Below are 18,735 nucleotides of genomic sequence, written 5' to 3' on the forward strand. Positions count from 1 at the left end.
ACCTTCCGCTGCTTTGCCAATAGATGCTTTGCAGCTTAAGGGCATGGGTCCATGTTAACACCACCCTCTATCTGACTCCAGCAATGTTTTTACCTTTAATTATTACTACACCACTTTCTAAACACATGACTGCATATAAAGAGCAAAAAAGCAAGACAGTGAATGAGAGAAAGAATTTCTGTAGTATTCAGTACTACTGCCAAATGTAGGGCCATTTTAGGATTTCAGCCGAAAAGGGGTAGCTCACCTAAAAGTCTTTATTTATTTACCCTCTTGTTCCAAACCCATATGACTTACTTTATTCTATAGAGCACAATATATATGTTTGCACCAACAAGCATGCTGGTATCAGTTCTATTCACTTTGATTGCATCTTTTTTCCATACAATGAATGTGGTGACAGTCTGTGTTTTGACACCCTGCCAAACATCTGCTTTTGTGATCCAGCGAGGAAAGAAAGCCATATAGGTTTAGAATAGCATAAGGGTGAGTAAAGGATGACAGAACTACTAGTTTTGGGTCTACCTTCAAGTGCAAGAGGTCACAAGTTTGAATGTTGTTTGACTGACAAGTTTTATGAATAAATGTATGCATCTAAATTGAATAAACAGGATGCAGCCGAAAAAACAAACCGCTATTTTTATGGTGATAATCACAAATCTCATCCACAAAAGTAACCTCTGTCCCAACTGCCCTCTCCATCCCTGCAAACTCTCTGCCTACAGGAAACACTCATCCACTCTGCTCTAATTTCAGCAGAGGTGGAGGGATGAATGATGGAGTGAGACAAAGAAAAAGGGAATGTGTGCTCATCGCTCCTGCAGCACTACTGTGGGAAGAGAACAGCTGGGAAGTGTCTCTCTCTCTCTCTCTCTCTCTCTCTCTCTCTTTATCTTTATCTCTATCTCTATCTCTAGATATTTTTAGCTGCCCTGTTCTGTAGTGGACATGGCTGTGTCAGCCGCTGGATAATTAGAGAGTTGGCAAAGCAAAGGGAGAATAAAAAAGAAAAAGTGATTAAGTCTCAAAGTAAAAACACAACACATTGATTGGATAAGTTGTCTTTTGGAGGACGAGTGTATACAAATTTCCACATTGTTATACATTTCCATACAGATTTCCTATCAATCATTTAATGAAAAAAGAATCCAGAAGTATACAAATGATACAATTTAATTTTGTGTTGGATATGGTGATGTCATTTGTTCAATGGGGTATTTAGAACATTTAACATTACACCATGATATTCTGTAAATCTGATTTAAAACAATGTGTATTGTGAAAAGAGCTATACAAATAAAAATGTCTTGACTTGATATGTAAACTGCAACTTTGTTGGAGCTGTGGTCTAACATGCTAACATATAACATGCTCTGACACATTGAGGCACAGCACTCAACATTTTTGTTCACCTCATTTCTCCCTACCATTATTCAAGCAAAACAAAACAAAACTCTACTGACTATTAAGCTGTTCTATAGCCATGAGCTACAAAACAAACAAAAAAATGAAGATATTAAAAGGGAAATGTACATTATGCTGGTTATATGTTTTCATTGTGTAAATTCTCCCTGATATTTATGCATTAAACCTGATTAGGTGCGCAGAACGAAAACCTCCTGCAAATAAGAACAAGCCTATGAATCTGCTCACCTATTTTGTTTAGTTGGGAGGTTTCACTGAATAAAAAAGCGAACAAACCATGTGAATTGGTGCACGTTGTGATGTGTGCCATGAATGCATATATGATAATTCAACTGGTTACAGATGCTTACTCTGTCGGCAGTCATCATTTTTTAAATTATGATTCCACTTGGTTATTTTAAATGCTTAATAGCATCTGTTTCTCTATGAATATCTGTGAGATCTCTTTCAATTTTCCCTGTTGATCTTTCTCTTTCTTGTCATCCCCCAAGGCTGTAATACACTCTTATGATTAGGATTCATTTTTGTTTAGCAGTTCTTTGTTTACTTCCCCTGCAAAATGCTATGCCGGTATTAATCTGTCTTAAAATGTTATTGCACATCATTCTGTCCAACTGTTCCCAATTGTTTTTTTTTTACAGCATATAATCAAAAACAAAAATGTGATGGAGGTAGAGTGTATTCAGTAAATTTGCCTTTGCATGGACATTATCATCGTTCAGAATTTTTTATCAGTGCAGCAATTTTCCTTTTTAACCATTTTTGAATAATTCTCCCTGCCCTCAGGGGTAAGCCAAAACTTTCTCATCTGAAGTTCAAGAACAACTGTTTTCAACCAAGTCAAGAAAACATAACCTTATAATTTTGAAAAACATCTGCAAACAATAACGCATTAGAAAAAAATTGATTCTTTTGCTTGAACCACAGCCTCATCAGCATTCCATATGGAGAAATAATATGCAACTGATTGGTGGCGATAAGCTGTGTTTGATTTCCTGCGTGTTTGTGCACAAATGAATTGAATTTTTAACCTAAGCTTGTGGGTTTGGTGAAGACTCTTCAACTTTGATGGATAGTTTTATCAGGCAGTGATTGTTTCGCTTTACATTCTTCATAATGAAGTACTATTATTTCCATTTTTTTAACACTGAAGTATTTCAGTTGGTTATGGGTGCATAACTGATGGACTGAGCCCATTATTCCGTGGAGCATGAAATGACCCAATGTCTTAGTGCATTTGTGTGTGTGCTTGTAGGACTCACATGGTAGAGAGGGAATGCAGGGTGTTGAAAGCTCCTGGGGCGATAGTGGAGATCCGGTTATCATAGAGGGAAAGCAGGCGCACGGAGCTCAGGCCGGTGAAGGTGGCGTTATCCACACAACTGATCTGATTACTCCTCAGCATCCTAACAGGAACACATAGGCAGGTCGGAACACATTCACTTTGACAGAGAGCCACACTGAGCTTGTAGGGAGGGGGGAAATGGAGAGTGTATTAGGCTATATGGCTGCTGTAATGCATTCAGTATATAGTGGTTTTAGGGTATGATTGCAAACATGCCTGTTCGGAAGCATTATTATGGGAGAATGTGGAAAGCATGCAGAGGGTGAGCGCATGTGTGCACACACACCGTTGTTTCATATGGGGGGAAAGTACAGTATATTCATACAGAGACAGGGGTCTAGAATGAGATTGCATGATGCACTGGCAGTGATTTCGATCATTGTGTGGCCGAATAACAGGAGGAAAATTTAATGGACTGCTAGCAGATGGCCATTCTGGAAAAAATGTGTATTCGCTGTGTATTACTGTGTATTCACATAACTACAAACTATATTAAAGGGACAGTTCACCCAAAAATGAATATTCTCTTAGCATTTACTCACCCTCATTCCATTCCAGATATGTATGACTTTTTTTCTTCAGCAGAACACAAAGGAAGATTTTTAGAAAAATATCTCAGCTCTATACATACTGTAGGTAGATACTGTGCAAGTGAATGGTGATCAGACATTTGTGGCTCCAAAAATCATATAAAGGAAACATAAAAGTATCACATAAATCCATATCTTCAGAAGCGATATAATAGGTGTGGGTGAGAAACAGAACAATATTTAAGTCCTTTTTTAACTCTAAATCTCCACTTTAACTTTTACTTTCAGATGTGTAAGTGAAGCTGAACAGGCACCACAAGTGACATTCAGATGTAAAAGAGAGAGTGAATGTGAAGATTTGGAGTACAAAAGGACCTATATTTTTATCTGTTTATTTTATTCTCACCCACACCTACTATATTGCTTCTGAAGATATGGATTTCACCACTGGAGTCTTATGGATTACTTTTTTGGGTCCCTATTCACTTGAATTGTATGGACCTACTTGTTCTAAAAATCTTTGTTTAGTTGTTAATCCATGACGGTGATTAATAGATGAGAGAATTAGCATTTTTGGGTGAACTAACCCTTTAATAACATTTTGTGTGCATGTGGGAAGTTTTTTTTTCTTTTTTTTGAAACTGAGCAAAATCTAACATTTTCTAAGGTAAGGTTAGGGTGTGGGTTATGGTCAGTCGTAATAATAATTACGTACTGTACAGTATGTTTAAAAATTCAAAAGGTTTTCTGTAAGGCATAGATTAAGGGATAAGGGCAGGGTTAGGGTATAAAAAATGTAATTAGCTCAATATAAGTCAATGGAAATTCCCTGTATATGCATTTATAATCAAATGATCCTTGGAAACATAATTGCTAAAAATGTCTTTAATAAATTAATTTGGAATTTTATATATATATATAAAAAAATAATTATGCAAAAAGTTTTTTTTAATGTTAGGGTTTACTTAGTGTGTGGTAATTATAATCAGCTTTATTTACAAACACTAGAAGTCTTTTGTTTAGTCTACGGTTTTCTAGTCAATCAGACAGTCAAGTTAAAAATATTATTATTATAATTTTTTTGAATGATGACATTGGAGAGTGGCCTGTGCTCTAACCATGTACATCTGCTCTCTGAGATTCTGTCTGTGAAGCAGGCACAGGCCGCTGAGGCAGCTCGCTGCTTGACATGAGATCCAATTAGAAGAGTTTGTGTGTGTGTGGTTGGGGAGGGATGAGGTGCCCAAAACAATCAGGGTCTCCTAAAGGCCCTCAGCAGCACAAACGAGCTAAACGCAAACCAGAGCCTACTGATGAAAACCCGAAAGCAGCAAATTCGGCATTAAACTCTGACAAATAGGGATATGAGATGAGCAAACTCAATTTGGACACATACTCCTGGGATTTGAAAGCCACTAAATCCAATATTGCAGGACCATGATTCCATTCATTTGCTCCCATGCACTCCTCTCTCTCCAATTAAGCTAATTCGAGAAAGAGCAGACCTTAGGAAAGCTCTTTTGAAACCACCAGGCTTCGGGATATGCGTTGTATTATCATCTTTGGGCCCGATAGCACACCATCATAGACGACATTCATGCGGTCAACATCTTGATTTTTCTAAACATTTTGTTTGGAAAACATTTACAATGCTTTAGAGGAATAGCTCACCTAAAAATGTAAATTCTGAAATTTACTCACTCCCATGTCTTGCTAAAACCCATAGACTTTCTTTCTTCTGTGGAAATCTAATGGCAATAATTAGGCATGTTAGCCTCGGTCACCATTCACTTTCATTGTATGGAAAAATTATAGTGACTGGGGATGACATTTTGCAGAACATCTTTTATGTTCCAAGGAAGATAGAAAGTCATTAATGTTTAGAACAGTATGAGTAAATGAAGACATAAACTTAATTTTGGGGTGAACTATTCCTGTCATCCCAGTGTCTGTGGGTTTATATTCAGAATCCAACAGTAGCATCCTTTTCTTTTTTGAAAAAGGCTCAAAGGTGAAATGGTGGTGATACTCACAGTGTTTTGAGGCCACTCAAACCCTTGAACATGCGTCCGTTGACTGACTGCAGTTTGTTTCCAGTCAACAGCAGTTCCAAAACCCCTCCGGCCCCATCAAACGCCCCCTCACGGATGTCCCGCAGTTTATTGTTGCTTAGGTTTCTGCAAAGATGGAATTGAAAAAGACATCAACTCCCCTTGAGCTCTGATACACATGCACTTCTTATAAACCAAGTAAGACACATATTTCACATGTATTACTTTGACAAATGACAGAAAGCTGCTGGGCATTACTACAGTGTGCAAATGTCTTTGTTTCATGATCGCAAATGAATATGTTTTCATTGCATTCTAAACACACATTTATGATGATTCACGGCTACATTTTAAATCGAGGTTCAGTAAAATGTAAGGTCAGACTTTTAGATCTGCCCAATTTATAACTGTGCTAGATAGTAAGCAATTTCATGCACACTAAATCACTGGCTCTCTTCCTCAGCGAACACAGCTTTTTCCATTCTTGGAGTGGGCTGCAAATATTGTCTGACAGTAAATCACTGCATGTCTTTGCATTAAAATGGAATATTCTAGAGCCTGTTCTGTCCTTGCTGTCCATTGCATTCACTGCATACAAAACTGTTGACCTGAATATCCCAAATACACAAAATTAATTCAGCAATCCAACTTTTTTTTTAGGAGAAAATAAACAAATTCGTACATCTTGCGCAGGTTTGGGAGCTTTTTGAAGGACACTGTAGTTTCTAGGATGGAGATTTCATTGTCATTCAGCCGTCTGGTGTAGAAAAAGAGAGATAGAGAAGGTTACTAGTTCAGCAGTAAGAAGAGTACTCCCAAAGCATAATAAGGACAAACCTCACTGGAGCATGTAAGAGTGAGATGAAGACCAGACAAGAGCTGAGAATAATGGCAAATTATTCTCATTCAGACACTGTGTTTCATTCCCAACTCAAATATTTTATGAAGGGATGGTGTATAATCAACATTGTGATGCCATAATAACAAATCAGTATCGGTCTCAAAGTGTGAGCCGTTGATATGTGACTAATACACATTCATCTCTGGACCTCATCACCAGTCATATAGACATGCAAAGAATAGCAATGGATGTGGAAGCGGGGATAATGATCAGTGAAGAATAATTGAAGTGGAGAGTCAGGCCTAAAATAAAAAGAACATGACAGTATAAAAATAGAGGGTATGTTTTAGGAATGGTAAAACACTATAATGCTCACACGACACAGTATGTATATTATGTATGAAAATTGCATGGAATGCCCAAATTGTGTAATGCATTTGCCAAAAAGTGCAATACACACTGTATAATAGTATACACACTGCACTGTATAGCGTATCCCGTAACCAGTGTTGGGTAGGAATGGAATGGAATCAAATGACAAAATCAAATATTTTGATTATAAAAAACGACTAGATTATACTTTAAAATGTAGATTAATCCACAATTAATTACCATACAGTATGTGTAATCCAAAAGATTATGTTACTGATTACAATTTAGTTAAGTAATTTGTAATTAGTACCAGATTCAATTTGAAAAGTAATCAATACAGCACTTCCTACAACATAATGCCAGAAGTGATATCAACTACAATTATTAACATATCTTTCTTGACTCATGGACAATGTTGTGCAAGTTACTCAATTAAAGTAATTAACGAGTAAGTAACAACAAATTACTAGTTACCTCTCTAAAATTGTAGTTAGATTACATTACTGATTACTTTATCATTTAGTTACTTTTGAAAACACTTTTTACAGAAATGATGTCTATATTTTCTGGTCGCTCACAGTTGCACACAAGCCACACACATTTTTCTCACTTACAATGACTAGTTAGGGGGCACACACCCTTAAACTGTCAAACGGATGTACATATTAACATAGTTCATGTATTAAATGTGTTTTATATAAATAATATTTTTAGACATTTGTGCAACCAAGAAATATACATAAAAGTAATTTAATTAATAGAAAGAGTGTAACTGTAAACTGATTACAATAATTTAAAATGTAATGTGTTAAACTACTTTTTGAATAAACTGTATTGTTCTGTACTGTACTGTAAATAATTAATTTATAATCAGATTACACCAAACATTGCCCTTGGTCTTCTAAAGATTAAGATATTGTTATACAAGATTGTGTTAAAAAAATGCAAAATAACTGGATGATACTTGGAGACACTTGCAGAGGTGAGGTCATGTGACAACCGTAGTCGCAGCACTGTTTGAAACGTTTATAATTACATAGTGTTTCATGTACTGTTTTTTAATTCTTTTATTTTGGGTTTTTGTTGTCTTTATTGGGACAGGTAGAAGTAAAGAATTGACAGGAAGCGATGGGGGAGGGATTGGGAAAAAACTCTGGTTGCCCGCACATAAACATCTCCTCAGAATGTGATGGAACATGTGCATTGGCGGCCTGGCCATGTTTTCAATGTCTTTTTTTATTAGAACTAGGGCTTTTTTTACTAATTAATCTCACATTTGTTTCTGTGATTTATCACGATTACATTATGGTACAAGATACATTACAACAAACATAAAAAAAATTATCATAATTATATTTATATATTAGATAGATTATACATTTTATATTTTGTTTCAAAGAAATTTGGAGAAATTGGTTAGCATTGTTTATTTTAATTATATAAATATGTACATGTTAATAAATGTGTGTGTTTTTTTTTACTAGGATGAATTAGGATGAAATTGGCAGATTCAATTCAGATCAAACTTTACTGGCAAGAGAAACTTAAGTGTACCTTGCCAATGCATTATTAGACACTGTACATAGGGATATAAAACATATTGAATGCTAAACTTTAATTTGCTGAAGTTTAAAATCTCAAAACTATTATTTTCTCTGGCTGCCGTTCAGGCAGTAACCTGCTGAGAGGCCACATCCTTCTCAGTCTCTATTGCGCACACACTGGGTCTCATGCGGGCAGTTTTGCTTTTGAAATGGGTTCAGATGAAAATCAGTGAGCATTTTCGTGCAATGTGAAGAGATAGAGCAGCTTGCTCGTATCACTCGTCCGTTTACGGGTGAAATCTCCATTCTCTGTACAGTAAATGCACTCCAGTGTTTATTATGCCGGGGACATGCATCATGCGCAATGAATAAGCATGCACTGTTTTACACAATTCATTTCTATGCAAGGATGTGCAGTTGAGTCAAGCGAGTACCTCCTGATAATGTATATATGCCAGTGTTAGCAACAGAAAATGGGAGAAAACATTGGTGAAGTTTTGCCAATTGTACAAAAGTGCTTGGGTTTTTGGAACCTGTAAGGCTGAGTAGCCTGCCAGGAACAACTCGGGACACATTTCTCCTATCACATATAGTTTCAGGAAGTAAACAAAAATGGATACTGTATGAATTGCGTTAATTTTTTTAAAAAAATCGTTAATTTGAATATTAATCAATATTAAAATATTAATCACAGAATTTAATTAGTTCAATTTCCCAGCCCTCATTAAAAGTAGAAGAGAGTATCCATCAGTAAGCAGCATGCTAGCATTCCATTGCGAACACAGCTGGAGTAACACAGGCTGGTGCAGATAAGGTCTAGACAAGGTTGAGAGCAACTCTTCAAACATAAGGAAGAGAAGAGTGTGGTACAGTAAATGCATGGCTGTCATTTTGCTTCCCCCCAGGGCTGGTTTCCCCAGTGGGACCTGCCATGGGAAAGCACATCAGACATAAAGTGCTAGTTCCTGGTTGCTAGCGTTCCCGCAAGGACTCTATAAATAAGCAACTGTGCTAGCGGGTACAAGCTGTAGTCACTGAGCAAAATAAAGAGAGAGAGAGAGAGAGAGAGAGAAAGTCTGAATGTGACAGATGACTTGAGTTGATGGGACAGCAGAGGGAACACCATGATGTGTCCTCTACACATGAACACAAGGGCAAATGCATTGTCACCGTGACTAACAAGATGAGGCCTCTGAGCCAGTGGGACATAGAAGAAATAGTGAGGTTTGTAACAAAGGATGTTCTCAGGAATGATCAATGGGGACAGTAGGTGCATTTGTAAGCTATAGTGAGTGTGTTCTTACAGGTCGGTGGTGTGTTCAGGCAGGTGAGGGGGAATTTTGGTGAGTTTGAGGTTCGAGCAGTCCACAACGGTCCCTTCACACCGGCAGCGCTCGGGGCAAACCAGATCCTGGAAACACTCGCTGCTAAGACGGCTGCGGTAGTCCTCTGAACCTAACAAACATGTCAAGAGAATGAAAGCATATCAAACAGCTTATTCAGACATCATAACATTGGTAAATAGCAAGAAACCTCCCCTCTATATATTTTAATAATTATATTTAATATTGGCATAAATAATTATTGCATTTAGAACCAATACGTTTTGTTGCATTGTGACATTATTTTCATGACAGTTTCCCCCCAATTATCATCACTGTAATGCAAGAAAAATCTAATTCTCATTACTTTGTAATATGAATTATAATGTTTATAACGTTAATGTTAAATTTGAAAGTTTCTCTTTATCAATTGTAAAGTTATTTATACATCATAAGAGCATTTGTTGTACTGCCTTTCATTTATGCTCATTTAAATAAAGTAAAACAAAAATTGTAATACAGTAATAATTTTTTGTACACTAAAACGGGAAAAACAAAAAATTCTAAATTCAAACTAAAATTATGGTAATGATGTTTTAAGATTGCGTAATTGTCATTAAAATACAAAAAACAAAAATTGTCCTAAAAATAGGTAAAATTTTCCTCATAAAATATAATATCTCCTTTTTTTTTTTTTTCATTAAGCAGGAAAATATGACCCTGGCATGTTTTTGTGAGATTCACCCACACAGTCTCATTCGCATAAAATAAACAGACATTTTATATTGGCAATAAAAATTATATTTGCTTTAAAGAAATGAAGCCCATTTAGAACTATACAATTGACTGTATCTAATTCTCATTACAGTAATTAGAAGAAAAAAAGTGTATATTATTTAAATGGTAAAGTGTAAAATAATGTCACAGCACAAAATATCTAAAATGGTCCTAATGGACTTCATTTTCTTCATACAAAATATAATTTCTTATATTTTCTGTTAATTCTTTGTGAAATTTACCATAAGCATGAAATAAACAGATTCACACAGCAATCTTTTACAATAATGAGTTCAAAATCATTGTGCTGTACACCTACCACAAACACAAATACAGGCACTCATGTCTGCATGTTTAAACACTCGTCATATTTCTTTGAAGACAACGGCACAGTTTAGCGAGAGGTCAGGCATTGGAGGTCTGGCACTAAGATGTGTTTTAACAGGAAAACACAGGCAGTTTCTGCGTAACACAAGGGTTCTGGCCGCCTGTGATAAGTCTGCTTCCCATCAGCCATCACCTGCATGCAACTGTTTATCTTATTGCCAACATCTCTCTTTGGCCGCTCTGACGCCGCCAGCCAAATATCCACAGACTACAGGAGCACCACAGTTTGAACTTAAGCCCCTTGAAAAACGCAGATGCAGGTGGGGGAACATAGCTAGAGCTCTTCAAAAACGTTCCATTGTTCCTGGGTTAAAGAACACAACCTTCTCTCCTCATGGTGGCAAAGAGAATGCCATGCTGTGTGCGAGTGTGTCCAGCGGTCCATGGTGCTTGACGGAACCATGTGAGGCTTGTGTAGGCGGCGGCACATGGTTAGATCAAGCACAAGAGACAGCTGCACCAGAGGCCAGAGTGGAGGAGCGGAGCGGGACGGAGAGGCGGGAAGGAAGAGGAGGAGGGAGCAGCCGGGACACAGCAGCCAGGAAGCCGGCCATAACACTGGGCCACCATGCACAAGGGCGGGCCTGCCCCTTTCCCTTGTCCTAGCATGGTCATTGGGACAGCAGCCCCACTGGGAACACAGGGCCAGAAAATACAGACAGACAGACAGACAGACACACAGAGACAAGACACTGCAGAGGAGAAAAGGAGTGGAGCAAAGCCCTCTGCACAACATGTATACACATACACACATAAAACACAGATTTTGAGTGCAAACACTTGTTTTGCTGGTGGAACCACACACTAGGGACTAGTAGCGTGTCTGTGTGCTCTTGTTGTGCACTTGTTATTGTGCTGCTACACTGACTGAACTTTAATGAGAAAAACCTGTGGCTTAATATCAAAGCAAACATCAACGGCAGACTTCATACATTTCTCCCACCAAATAATTCCCCTCTGGGGCCCCTGCTTTTGACTGCGTGTGGGGGCCCCGGTTCACACTCGTAAAGCTTCCTCTACAAAGCATCTTCATTCTGGTCCAGAACAGTCAACATTGTCCTATTAGCACTCTGAAACCTGGCAGTGTGTGAGAAGAACTGCTCCAGGCCAGACTATGCCACACACACACACACACACACACACACACACACACACACACACACACACACACACACACACACACACACACACACACACACACACACACACAAAATATGTGAAATGGAGAGGAATGCCTTTGAGTGTGAAGCAGCGTGTGCTGTGGAGCAACTGTTGGTGGACCGGAACTCTTAAGACATCGAAGTCACAGTGTATCAGATCAAACTGCATAAGACTCACTGTGGACGAGATGGGTGGGCGACAGTGGCTGAGCTTTGATTCATTCACTTGATTAAACATTCTTTCTCATTGTGTAATGAGTTCGTGCATCCTACAGGTGTTTGTGATCACCTGATCTGACTGAGCATTTTAAAGGGGCTATATTTTACATTGTTCTTGTATTATTTTTCTTCTTGAATTCCACATAAAATGTCAGACAAGGTTCCTCGCACAAAATACACTCACACTGATGCATTATATAAATCTGTTAAGTCCTTGCTGAAAAGACCAGCATAGCAGATGACAAACTTTGTGCTGTACCAAATGTAATATTTTAGATAATGGTGTGCTAGAGTCACCAAAATAAAAAAAATAATAGGTGGATTGGTGAGGGAATTTTGCGGTGAAAAATGACAGTATATATTTTAATTAAATGATTTCATTAAGAGCAAGGAAAAGCCTGTTTTGCATGATATGTCCCCTTTAAAAAGTTTGCAAATGTGTGTTTGTGTGTGATAAACTCTACCTGTGCAGCGGAATTTCTTGCCCTTGACCTGACTGATGCGCTTGTTGGCGAGGCGCCGTGGGTGGCTGCATCGAGCTCCACTGGTCTCAATCGGGTTGTCAAACAGGTAGTCGGCCAGCCACTTCAGATGGCAGTCACACATGAAGGGATTTTGAGCGAGATGCCTGCGGAGAGCAAAAACAATGATAAATAACAACTCTTAATTAGAGTCAAGAGAGGCTACACAATCAAGCAGTAATATACTGTGATAATATAATTGCCATGCATTAATAAAGGTCTTCTATTTTCAGTGTAAGCTTTTCATTTGTTTAGATTCCATTTATCTCACTGCTATTAATGGTGTTGTTGTTTTGCCTTCAACTTGCTGCTAATTAATTATGAGGTGAAGTCAGCTCTGCTCAACAGTTGCTTAGAGACTGGCATCTGCACTGAGTGTGGGTGTGAAGGACGTAGCATTTGTTTGTGTGTGTGCAACTCACAGTGTTTTGATGGCGCGCAGAGGAGTGAACAAGCCTTTACTGATGGTCTGGAGCTTGTTGTCATATAGGGAGAGCAAGTTGAGGTTCTGCAGATCTTTGAACGTGTTCACTCGCAAACAGTTGATCTTGTTGGCATTGAGCAGTCTGGAAGATCAAACAGAGGTTTTATTCTAATTGCACAACCCAATCCTTAGTGTTAATTCTGATACAGGGAACTACATATCACTTACCGTCTAAGGCCACACCCACACTAATATGATTTCAGTTAAAAACAAAATTTTCCATTCCCTAAAATTACAGATTTTCAAAGTATCAAGAGCTTGAGAGTGTTTTTAAAAGTCTATGTTTTTGGTGCAGGAAAATGCTGTTACAGTGTGAATGAGAGGCATAAATGTAGCAAAATAAATATTCTATCGAAAACATTATAGTGTGGACAAAAGGCCTAAGTGAAAATTACCAGGAGGGGAAGCAAGGTTACACTTCAAAAACCAAAAAAAAAAAAAAAAAAAAAAAAGAATACGAGAATCCTAGAACATGTGAAAATAACGTTGATACTGTCAAAATTATGCAAACGAAACAAAACAAAGAAAAAAAACGACAACAACAAAAAACTAAACAATAACAAGACAAAACCAAAACCAAAAACAAAATGTGAAGTGAAATAAATCAAAGCTGCACTAATTACTGTAATTTTGCCATTGTGTCATGTATGGTATTCTTGTAAATGCTTCAAAAGCCTATGTGGACCTTTGATTTATTACATTTGCCACTTCTAAGTGTGTGTGGCTGTTATACAGAGATTGGCCATTTTCTTCCACCCCATAAAACCTTCTTTTCTGTAAGGTAGTGCAGCATGTCCAAGGGCACAATTCCTTCCTTAAGAGACAACAAGGACTTTTTTATTTTCACTCTGCCTGAGTGAGCTAAAAGCTGCTCTGTTTGAAAACTTTCATGTTTTGGTTTAGAGTCTCATGTGGACAGCATGATGGTTGCAGTAAACTCAGTATCAGTAAGATTTCACTATGCCACAAAAGGCAATAGGTAAAGTGTCAGTATACTGTATAGCAAAATATCAAACCAAGTAGTGTTTTTAAGAAGGAGAGCACAGGCACACTTACCAGGCAAAACATTTCAAAAAGAAGTTTGTTTGTTTTCGAATGATAAAACAACAGATATATTGTACAAAAGACTAAAGTATTAAGGCACTTTCTGGTTGCTAACCATAGTGAAACAAGTCCCTGGATAATGGGATTAATTATGTACAACTGTGGTTACTCTGCGAGAACTCTGCTAGAACTTGAGAAAGAACTTGAGCAGCGCTGACTTCAAACCAGTAGTGTATTCTATGGCATATGCATGCATACGCCGTATGCCCACCAATCTTTCTTTTTTGCATTTGCCCACCTAAAATAAGTGATGAAACGAGTAGACTTTTGACCTGGACATTTTTCAATCTTATAATGTGATGCCGCATCACCATTGTGTGAATTGTGTGTTTTTATTATTATTATTATTTAAAAAAAGTGTTAAAAAACACGCACAGCGCAACGGGAGAGAAACTGATGGCACTGGCAAGACAGACAGTTTGACTACGCTGATCCACCAATCAGAACGTTCATTTCAGACACGATTGGATATTTGCTAACCAATCATATTTTAAGTTTCAGTAAGGGGCGGGACATTTACAGTGTCTAATGCTGATGAACAAGCAATCCTAGAGTAACTATAATTTGCGCTGTAAATTCATAAATTTACAGAATGCCCACCTCTTCAGACACTACTACACCACTGCTTTAAACCTCTTACATAATTCAAACATAATTTAAATGACCTTGGTGCAAGACAGTTGAAGGTAATGGTACAAATGAAGCATCATTGCATAATTTGCACAGTTTGACATTATGTTATCTAATACAATGACATTTGTAAGTTTGATTTAAGTGTCCAAAATAGTCCAAATTCTTTTTGGTGCTACAGTAACGAACAGAATGGGATTCGTGTTCAAGGTGCTCAGAAGTCATTCATATAATCATTCAACTGTCACACACATTAAAATCTATAGATGTAATTTACTCAGTTCACAGCTCTGCACTAAATGTTTTTTTCCTGTTGATGCATTGCTGTAGTATTCAGCTGCTGAGTTAGATCCATCACTTCTGTTATGTCATGAGTTCCTCCCTGACTTCCTACCACCTCTGCCTCTCTCCTGTTCAGCCCGTCTGACAACTGACTAACGCAGTCATGTGCTTAATTACTGAAAGCCATTGTAATGAGGTTTTGTCTGGGAGCAAACAAATTCATCGTTAGTCTACTCACAGGGTGAACTAATTAGTTCTGAGGATATCCAAAAAAATACAAATAAAAAAGAAAGTACAAAATAACAAAGAGTGAATAAAATCCATACACAACAAAAACATGCAAAAACCCCCAAATAGCTTTGCAGAATAGCTGGGATACTCTTACAGCAGGTGTTCCTTTGAAGAGGCCTTATTAAGAAAATCTATTAGCGATGAAGAAATCTTAATTGCCGAAAACATAGATAATTTGTGTCATTATGGCAGTTGGCAGCAGAAACATGAGCCCGGCCACTCCAGTGAATCTATGGTGTTTAAGAACTGAGGATGCAAGCTTATTTATATGCTTCCACTATTCTTATGTGAGGAAGAGTGCAAGCCATTGGAATTGATCAAAATCATTAGAGTAAGCCCAAACAGGTCCATTAAAGCTGACAGACTCACCTCAATTTAGCCCATTAAATATAGAAATGATGTTCCCATGTCTGCACAAACATAACTAGGTGAGAGGGATATGTTTAGCACTCAGGTCCAATTGGCATGCTAATGATGTTAAGAGTGCTCCCCAGAGGAACCGAGAATAAAACTTGGTACCACTTTGTCCTAAAACAGAACACACCCACCTCGCTTCATTTTGAGCTTGATTTCCTTTTACGAGGAAAGAAGGAATTGTTCTACCTCCCGCAGCCCAAAGTGCCCAACTGTACTGCAAACACTTATTCTCATTGTGGGGGGCACACACCCCGCACACACACACATTTAGTCACACACAGAGGGCTTTATATTCTTGACATTGCAGGTTATTGAGCACTGTATGCGGTACTCACAGCAGTTGCAGAGAGACCAGGCCATCAAATAGTTCTTTTGGGATCTCAGCAATCTTGTTTCCGTACAGGACCCTGCAAATAGAGAGATACAATGTTAAAGGATTAATTCACACAAACAGGATTCTGTTTATGAAAATAATTAGTTCACACGTAGGGTTACGTCCTAACTAAGGTTAATGGTGCAACACTCAAATATTTAGTAGTGCGTAAATTGTGACTTAGTGCCCATTTACGCCACATCTAGGATAAGTTGTAACTTACGTATAACTGGTGCAACCGGCCCCTGAAGTCTAACAATGGATTTTGTGAGGAACAAACAAAAATTTGGGTTTAACTCCACACTTCCACCAAAGCTTACACTTATCCTGCATTTAAGTCTAGATATAAAACTACCACGTTGACACCATTGGCGCCAGACCAGCATTGGTTCTTGCATGGGTAGTGACTGAACAATACACTGCAAAAAATCATTTTCTTAACTACTGTAGTATTTTTGTCTTGATTCCTGTAAAAATATTGAAACTCTTAAAACAAGATACATTTTCTTGACAAGTAAAATGGCATAAGATTTATACAGTATATATATAAAAAAGTTTTGAAAAAAGTTTTGAAACACTTGACTGAAATGTTTTTAATGATCTTAAAATCTTTTGATCTGAATGCGTATGCGTAAATGTTTGAAATTAGTTTTGTAGACAAAATTATAATTGTGCCACCATATTAATTTATTTAATTATAAAAATAAAATTTTATTAAAAAAAACTTTTTGAAATGTATGACTTGGAGTTTCATTTACGTTATTCCATAGCTTTGATGCCTTTAATATTATTCTAAAATGTGAAGAAGAAAATGTATAATAAAGAACGAGTAAGTGTTTCAAAAACCGTTTTAACCGGTAGTGTGTATAAATATATATAAATATTGAAGTAATATTACACTCGCAAGAGTGCTATATGGCCCTACATCAGCACTACTGTGATTCGGCTGCAGGCCGAGTGTCGTAGGTAATTACAGCAGTGCTGATGAAGGGCCATATAGCACGATTGCGAGTGTGATATTGCTTATAAACAAAAGTTCAACGAACAAGTAAATGTAAAAAAAACATTGAAAAACCGAGTAAGGTCATAAAAACACATAAAAATCTTTTGCCACCACGTGCTGGCTAACATATGTAATTTCACTCCTAACAGATATGTACTGCTCTTACGCCTTAGTTTAGAATGGCACAGAACACAAGTGGAGTGATACACACACAATGAAGCATCCGAGTGCTGATCCTGCCAGACCATCAGTGCTCATGGAATGTCTCTCGTCCAATCAGATTTGAGGACCTGAACTAACTGTTATATATATATATATATATATATATATATATATATATATATATATATATGAGTGTAACGGTTCTCGTTAAAAAAGCGAACCATACTGAAACCATAACAATACTGAACATAATACATACATAAATACATAAAACAAGTAATTTTTTCTTACCCAATGGCAGATTATTTTTTTCTTGTTTTAGTTTACTAAATTTGGTCAGATTTCTCTTAAAATAAGACTTACTATCTTATTTCATTTTGCTTGTCAAGTAAAATATATAATATATATTTATAAAATATATATTATATATTTATTTAAAACTACTGATTTTTACTAGAAAACAAGACAATTACAATAATTAATTTTTACAGTGTAGTAAACAGCATTTTTGTATTGTGGACGTCAATGCGGGCTGGAAACAAGCTTTGGGTGTTTCATGAATCATATGGACTACTTTTTTATATTATTATTATGTTTACTTAAGAGCTTGAAAGCAGAACAGTTGTTGTATGGAAAAGAGCTGCACAAAGATCCTTAAAAAATGTAAATAACATCATATGGGTTTGGACACCATGAGGGTGAGTAAATAATGGCAGAAATTTATTTTTTTGGGTGAACTATTCCTAAAATAGAGTTCAGTGAATCAAACCATGATGTCTCAATATCTGTGATCGATGTGGAACTCATCAAGCATCTTAATATTCTCTTTTTTTCTGAGCAAAAGTGTGTTTATTTTTATGCGTCTTCTTGTGTGTCCTTTTCACTTTATTCCTGTTCCCTGTGAGAATGTAGCCCATCTTTCCTCAGTGTGTCTTTAATCATGCAGTGTTTGTAAATGAGCTGGCCGCGGGCTGAGCTCTGTCTCGTGTACAGCTGTGTGGGCCGTCCGCAGCAAGATAGATCTGACCAAATTCATATGCACACGCTGAGTCTTCTGTCTCTTTTTGACTTGTTAAGGTGATTTAAATGAAAGTCCTCCCTTGTGTTCACACTGCTGCAGATGTCAGCAAACACACACACACACACACACACACACACATACACAAAAGGCACGCACACACAGGTAGACAGTGGGTGTCTCGTCTCCATTCTGTCAGTCTCCTGTCAGTTGATTTATTTGACACCTGTCCTGTCACCTGACTGTCAACATTTATGCATCACCATTATCATTAACACTGCATAATAATTAGAAATGTATTATGCATCTCAGGTGTGTGCATTTTGATATCTCTTCATTATTTGAGAAATACTTCCCTGCTGATAAGACCAAATATAATCTAAATCAGTATTTTCATCTTGTTTTTAAGAGAAAATATCTAAGCATCCTGAAAACAAGACACATTTTCTTTTAAAGCTAATTTGAGCAAGATAATAA

The 18,735-nt window shown here is 37.2% G+C and overlaps 1 protein-coding gene across 1 annotated transcript in view; it reads right to left on the reverse strand.

Annotated features, from left to right (window-relative positions):
• LOC127663495 (slit homolog 3 protein-like) overlaps window positions 1-18,735 on the reverse strand; it is a 204,084-nt gene that overhangs the window by 42,651 nt on the left and 142,698 nt on the right. Inside the window, 7 exon segments of the mRNA XM_052155095.1 lie at window positions 2,688-2,831; window positions 5,334-5,477; window positions 6,034-6,108; window positions 9,413-9,563; window positions 12,438-12,601; window positions 12,917-13,060; window positions 16,038-16,109. Of these exon segments, the coding sequence (XP_052011055.1) occupies window positions 2,688-2,831; window positions 5,334-5,477; window positions 6,034-6,108; window positions 9,413-9,563; window positions 12,438-12,601; window positions 12,917-13,060; window positions 16,038-16,109 (894 nt within the window).

The sequence above is a fragment of the Xyrauchen texanus genome, chromosome 23 (genome assembly GCF_025860055.1).
Source record: "Xyrauchen texanus isolate HMW12.3.18 chromosome 23, RBS_HiC_50CHRs, whole genome shotgun sequence".
NCBI classification, from domain to species: Eukaryota; Metazoa; Chordata; class Actinopteri; order Cypriniformes; family Catostomidae; genus Xyrauchen; species Xyrauchen texanus.